The 7,147-nt window shown below is 50.2% G+C and overlaps 2 protein-coding genes across 2 annotated transcripts; one reads left to right on the top strand and one right to left on the bottom strand.

Annotated features, from left to right (window-relative positions):
• Positions 1-422: 422 nt before the first annotated feature.
• On the top strand, positions 423-2,253 carry BDZ83DRAFT_753118 (MBOAT family protein; the record flags this gene model as incomplete). Its single annotated transcript, XM_060514305.1, has 3 exons — positions 423-595; positions 669-2,175; positions 2,227-2,253. The coding sequence occupies 3 exons, from the start codon at positions 423-425 to the stop codon at positions 2,251-2,253; spliced, it is 1,707 nt and encodes a 568-aa protein (XP_060363924.1).
• Positions 2,254-3,141: 888 nt separating this feature from the next.
• BDZ83DRAFT_579879 (uncharacterized protein) lies at positions 3,142-6,936 on the bottom strand (the record flags this gene model as incomplete). The annotated part of the gene is made up of 2 exons (XM_060505288.1): positions 3,142-6,536; positions 6,597-6,936. 2 exons carry the CDS (start codon positions 6,934-6,936, stop codon positions 3,142-3,144), a joined length of 3,735 nt encoding a protein of 1,244 aa, XP_060363923.1.
• Between the last annotated feature and the right edge of the window lie 211 nt (positions 6,937-7,147).

The raw sequence follows: 7,147 nt of genomic DNA, 5'->3' as shown, positions 1-7,147 counted from the left end.
GCTCATCGCTTCAAAACGCGGCCCCGTCGCTTCTCACCCCATTAACATATCCATTTGTCTCCGGAGCTTCGCACTTCGTACCATATCCCGAATTCGCATCCCAAATACGCGGACACTACCCGAGATTCGAGAATGGCAACCCCTGATCTGCGACCCTGAATACCACCTCCTTATCCCACTTCGAGGCGCCCTTTAAACTTAACTTCTTCTCGCTGCCCCGTCTGATCCGGATGCGATCCCGTTGAACACAGTCGCCGCTTGCATCTCGCAGCTGCATCCCATCCGCACCGCGCGGCGATTGCTCCTGCGAATACCACCGTCCACCACCGAATGCACACAACTGAACCAACTGCTTGATAGCTCATCTGGCGATCAACAAAACCGTCACGCGTCTCTTTCATCCCCACGAACCCTTCGAGACCATGTCATCTACAGCTGCCTCCCCCAACGGCGGGGCTCACGACCACGTCCTGCGGCCGAGGCCGAGGAAGCCACAGCATTCCCAGTTGACGAGAACACAGAGCAATACTTCCGTCGGCGAGATGAATGGCTTGACACCTCTGTCAGAGACTGGCCAGACGAGCGGCACTACTAGGTATATACACCTCTTTCCCACGCAAGCTCACCACTCTCGTCACACACTGGCGCTAACGTCAATGTCGTTACAGTGGCCGCTCGACACCAGTCCCTCACGATGCCCTCCCCTCCGTCAAGAGCATGTCCTCGGCGAAAAAGCAAGCTCGTGCTGAACAACGACGCCGCATCTTCCCCACGATCGAGTTCGCAAGCCGCGTTTCCCACTTCGATCCCAACTCCGACTACCGCGACTTCCATGGCTTCTTCAACCTCTTTTGGATCGGCCTCGCCATCATGGCCATCACCACCATGCTGCGTAACATCAAAGATACTGGATACCCCATGAGAGTCCAGATCTGGACCCTCTTCACGATCAAGATTTGGCATTTGGCTATTGCAGACTTCCTTATGGTTGCGAGCACCTTGGTGTCACTACCCCTCCATCGCCTGTGGCGCTCTGCCCCCGCCAACGGAGCTCTGACATGGAAGAATGGAGGCATGGCTGTTCAGAGCATCTATCAAGTCGTGTGGCTTGCCTTCTGGATTGCCATTCCCTTCGTGCTCGATTGGACATGGACCGCGCAGGTCTTCCTGCTGCTGCACACCATGGTCCTGCTGATGAAGACGCACAGTTGGGCCTTTTACAATGGTCACCTCAGCGAGACGGAGAAGCGCCTCTACGCTCTCGACAACCCCTCGACCGCCTCCAAAGACCCTGTCTACCTCTATCCAACACCCGACAACCCGATGGGTACCGTCAGCAGCCCCAAGACACGCGATTTCAAGGCCAAGTCAGAGGCCACGGGCACATCAGACACAGACTCGACCTCGGACGAGATCGAGCAGCTCCGCGAGGATCTGGCCCAGGAGCTCACCTCACCCATGGGAAACCTCGCATACCCTCGCAACCTGACCTGGTCTAACTATTTCGACTACCTCCTGTGCCCCACCCTATGCTACGAGCTCGAGTACCCTCGCACAGCCCGCATCGACTGGCAGAATCTCATCTCCAAGATCATCGCCGTCTTTGGCTGCATTTCCCTCCTCACGGTCATCTCTGAGGAGTTCATCCTGCCCATCCTCAGCGACGCCTCCGTCCGCTTGAGCACAGTCCCGAAGCCGCCCGTCTCCGAGGCCCTCCTCATCCTAGCAGAGAGCGTCTCCTGGCTCCTCTTCCCTTTCATGCTGACCTTCCTTCTTGTCTTCCTTGTCATCTTTGAGTACGCACTCGGCGCCTTTGCCGAAATCACGCACTTTGCGGATCGCCACTTCTACTCCGACTGGTGGAATTCGACCGATTGGATGGAGTTTTCTCGCGAATGGAACATCCCCGTCTACAGCTTCCTGCGCCGTCACGTGTACAGCGCCAGTCGTCCGTACGTCGGTCGCCTTCCGGCCACCGTTATTACCTTTTTGATCTCCGCCATAGGTCACGAGATCGTCATGGCCTGCATCACCAAGAAGCTTCGCGGCTACGGCTTCATCTGTCAAATGCTGCAGCTGCCCATCGTTGTGCTGCAACGCACAAAGTGGGTTCGCGGCAAGGAGACGCTAAATAACGTGTGCTTTTGGTGTTCAATGGTCATGGGCCTGAGCATGGTAAGTTGTCCAGCTTCCTTTTGATATGGGGTGATAGCTAATCGTTGGCAGATTTGTGCTCTGTACGTTTTGGTCTAAGACTGTGACAAAGCAATCCGCACCGCATCTTTCCATTTGAGTCACGCATAACCACTTCATCTCCCAAATGTCGCATTGCCGAAAAGACGGTTTAGATGAACTTGACTGAAACTCATTGTATTATTATCAAGACACCTCTGTATCATTATACTGGATCATTCACGTGGGCGGCGTCCCCCAAGACAGACACACAATCATTTCCCTGGCGTTTTTCTAGATAGGTCTTATACCCCCTTATTTACATGCCTCACGGGCAAAGATTACACTCTACTCCCGTATTGCAAATGTGCCAGATCAGTATGAACTTCTTGGAAGTGAACATAAGGTATCGCCGATCGTCCTTAGTCTTTGGGGTATCAGATCGATTGCTTCGCATGAGTCACGGTCCTGAGGTGGAAAGTTTCACGGTCCATAGATGTAAGGTCCCGTCTTCTGCAATGGGGAGACTCAATGCTTAAGAATTGCTCGAAATGTGACTTTCTCTGGCCGATTACTTTTGCTTGCGTGACGGCCCCTAAATCCTCTCCCTTCCCTTGACGGTGAAAGTCAAGGCTGCCTCTTGGGTCATTGATGAGAGTTGAAGTACAGCGCTTTTTAAGGCACATAGAAGGAAGAAAGGTCAACGAAGCATTGCAAAAATTGATTTACATTGAGAACCGGCCTCGGCTAGTCCAAGTATCCTCAAACTCCATGCACCCTTTCTAACGTCAAGAAAAAGGCCAAGTTTCAAATCAAATTGCGAAAGCATTCAAAGCGAATCCAACAACACATAGCCCGAACGCACGTCCAACCCTCAACCCCCCCCCCCCTTTCCCCTCGGCCCTCTCTGTCAAACACACAAACTAATCCACAATCTAATCAACAATGTCCTTTAAACTAACACCCCTCTTATTCAGGAGGATGTCTCAATAACGCATCCTCCCTCGCAATCTCATCCTTGTTCCCCAGATACTCAAAGTTCTCATCATCCAAGACGCCAATGGTATAGTGCCGTGTTTGCGTACTCTCGCGCCAGAACCAGCCCATTCGGAAGCGGAGACCGGAGAGCTTCTCGTGCAGTTCCTTCTTGGACATGTGCTCCGCGCCTTCGGGGAGGTGGTCCATTGCGTTTGAGTCTTTGAGGAGGGCGGTCATTGCGGCTATGCTGTTAAAGCCGTCTGGAGCTAGGCCCTTCACATTCATGTTGAAGAGCCGTGATTTTCTGAGAGGTTTGAAGACACTGGATATCAACATGAGGATTTGAGATATTGCTGTTAAAGTGAGTATGGCTACGATGATGTAGGTCACTGTTGGGTCTTGCATGAGGCGCCGATGACTGAGGTTGGTGATGGTTGCTTTCAGATTGGGAAGAGACGGCGCAGGCCCATCTCTTGAACTCTCTGTGATCTTAAGTCGGTTTTCGACATTGGCAAGCTGGGCGACGAGGAATCCGTAAAGGTGATGTACGTCTTTAAGAATCTCTTCCTCAAAGCTTGGGTCCCCGAACGCATCTGCAGGAAATCGCCCAAATGGTTGTATCAAGGTTTCAAACCACGGATCCAGATTCGTCGTGTTGGGTCTGAGTGGAATGGGAATTGCCATTCTATCTCTCAGCCTGGATTGGAATTGGATATCGACATTTGGTATCGCGAATGCTGTGTCCCAGGGTTCTGCTGCAAGCATGTTTGGGCGTGGTGGAACCTCCTGATCAATCGAGTATTCTCCATCCTGAAATATGAGACTAACCTCCGTGGGTACTTGGACCCATGTATATTTACATCTTCTCATTGAAAAATGTTTAAAGTTCGTTCTCGCTGGGGAGATCTTGCCGAAAGCGTACGTCTGGAATCGGGTAGGAGCAAATGCAACAGCGGTCTTTCGTAGCCCTAGGTTGCAAGATTCATTTGCATGGCCTGGGTTTTCGGGGGATTTCAACCTGCTAGCGAAGTACTTTTGGTCGGAATAGTAAGGTTTGATTTGCACACCCAGGTTCTGTATCAACTCTGCCTGAAGCCCGTTAGGGCAGGTAAAGGTTTCGGTAATGTCCAGAAACTCTTTGTCAGGTGAGATTGAAATATTGAAAACGGTCGAATGTACTTTCCAGCAGGTAGAGTTGAGTTTGGCTGTTGTAAGATTGACCTTAACTGATGGATTTTGTGTCAGTTGTGAACGGTCGATAGCACCGAGAATTGGGAAAACAAGATCATCATATGTGTTCTTAGGGTATGTTAGATTCCGCTCGCCCCGACGAATGACTAGGCTACCAAGGACGCTTCTTCTGTAAGCGCGTCCTTCGTCGTTGAAATCGAAACTCTGAATTTCAGGATTCCCAAACCAGGTCATTGGTTGCAATAGTAACTCGCTCGGCTGCGGAACAGTCTCAACAGTGAATATGACTGAAATCAGTGTTGTGAGGAACCCGCAGCAGATGGCAAGAAACTGCGTTAAAGTAATCAGACCGATCTGAGCTCGAAGCGAGTGATAAAGTACTTTCAGCCCCAGCATGTCGGAAAATGATATGTCGAGCCCTGTAGCCTTAAGGCATTTTGCGGAAAGTGCGGAAAAAATAGCCAGACCTCGGTATGCCGAGTCGCAAGAATTGATGTACAAGGCTACGCTGAGCATTGTGAATGCCGGGAAAGAAGTCCATAGCATATGCAAGTAACCTGTTTCGGAATGAATTGTCGCAATTCCTCGTGATGCCGTCGACAATATCAGGGTATAGCAGAGGCTCGTCATTATGGCCAGTACCAGTACAACGGCCGTAACTCGTGCCCAAACCCTTAGTACCAAGGGGGTAAAGTTGCATGTACTCCATTCACTTTTGATCTCTTTGAGTCGGGTGGAGGAGTGCTTTGATCTTTGTTCGGGATATCTCCCCCAGGTACGGAGAAAAATCATGTTTCCCATGACTGTCGCAAGATCTCTATACCAAATCTTCGTCGTATTTCTGGAGGAAAAAAGTACAAGAGTGAGCATTGCCATGATTAGTACAAAGAGTACCGTCATCAACAAACAAGTCAGCTTGTTGACCATCAATTTGCCGATAGTCACGGGCCTGGTGCCAGTCGTATACAGTGGTTGATTGGTCTTTTTTCGAAGGCGATAATGTCCGATCCATGGGCCGAGAATGCGAGACATGTTCATGGCTGATTGGTAAAGTAGCTCAGTTGTATACAATGAGGCGTGCACTGGGTCGATGTAAATACCGACGTCCTCTGGGTCTAAATGCAGACCTGGAAGGTTGCCGAAAAAGAAATAGGCTGTCGCAAGGGGCCCCAGCACCAAGTTGACTCCTGATAGGTTCCAGCTAGTCCAAGGTGCTGAGTTCCCAATGAAGTCCCACAGATTTGTATCAGCTAAGTGTCCAGCTTCGTCTGAAAGTACGACAGCAGTAGGACTTTTGCCATCATCGATGACTTTGACTCTCTTGACCCAAGAGCCAGAGAAACAGAGCACTGCTGCAACGTCTAGCAAGATGGGCGGCGAGGAATTCTTGGACGGTCTGCCAAAACGAGCGGCGTAATACAGAGACCGAGGACCCTTTTCAGGCAGTCCTTTGCATTGAATATGACTGGCTATATCGGAAAAGCTTGCCCAGTGAGTGATGGTTTTGTTCTTTTTCCAAGTAGACTCCTGCCGCATTCTTCCTAAGCTACTGGCGAGAAGGTCTCTACGTATTGGTAATGGCTGCTCGTAACCATTGAAATTGAACATTAGGTCTCGGACAGAAAATATGGAGAAGTTGCTGTTAAACGGTTCTATGTCTGAGTAAGAGTGGTTTTTTAGCTTCAGGCACTGCGTTTCCGTAAGATAGCCGGCGACATTGGTCTCGATAGGCGAGTCGGTTGTGCCTCGAGAGCCCCTTTTATTTGTAAATGTCTGATACGACGGTTGCTCAGTGATACCAAAGGGATAGTCTATGTCGAAGTTCTGAGTTGCTTGCGCCATATAATACGGACTCAAATGCGCCGACAGAGACCACGGTACAGTGGTGTTGAAAGTGTCCAAAATCTCGATGTCGACTGTTTGCGTAACATTGACCATTTCGAAGCTGTACAAGCCAGGGGCAAGAACCATTTGAATCCTGAGAAGAGCAGAAATTGTAGCAATCAAGAATACAAGATAGTGTTTCCGTTTGAACGATTGGATCAAAACTTTGGGCGATATTATAGCTGTGTAGTCGAGTTCGTAATCGTCGTAAGATCTCTTCGGCGAGTGTTCGTAGCGATGAGCAATCCATGGCATGTATCGTAGAGCTTGGGTTTCAACCCTCGACCAAAGAATGGAAACCAGCGTGATCACTGATGAAGTAAAAGTCAGCATCACAGCCTACGGTAGGCGTACATTGCGAGTAGCCTTACCAGCGGTTGGGCCAAAGCGCCACAAGTAATGGAGATTTTGTTGGGTTGTGACAAGCCCGCGGTTTTTCGAAGAAATGAAAAACATTGCAGGAAGGCTGATGGCGGAGAAAAAGAATAAAGTAAAGAATGCGAGCAGGACGACTGGTTGGAGCCATGCAGGACGCCAGATCCCGCCATTGACGTGCCAATATTGTTCATCGTGCTCAGAATCTCCGTCAAGATGGAGACCCGTATTCCTGAGCAGTTTTCCATTGAGCTCGAAGACCGCCCCTTTATTGTTGGAAGGGGGTGATGTGGACGAGGATTGTTCGCATGGCCCTTCGTTATTGGCCGACACCATGAGACCGGCTGTCTCCTCCGTCGAATGGTTAGATGAAGGAGAGTCCAGCATATCTCCCTTACGCTAGTTCAACCCAGGTAATTTCGAGATCTGTTTGAAGTCTTTTACTCTTACTGAATGTGGATGAATGCAAGTCCAGTACTGAAGGTCTAGATAGTCTTGCGCGAGCTTCTAGGATACGACAAGGTACAGCGTAAGTGACTGGACACAG

The sequence above is a fragment of the Colletotrichum acutatum genome (assembly GCF_030867785.1).
Source record: "Colletotrichum acutatum strain CBS 112980 chromosome Unknown BDZ83scaffold_59, whole genome shotgun sequence".
Lineage (NCBI taxonomy): Eukaryota > Fungi > Ascomycota > Sordariomycetes > Glomerellales > Glomerellaceae > Colletotrichum > Colletotrichum acutatum.
Note: the sequence above shows the minus strand (reverse complement) of the source record. Positions and strands in the feature narration are given on the sequence as shown.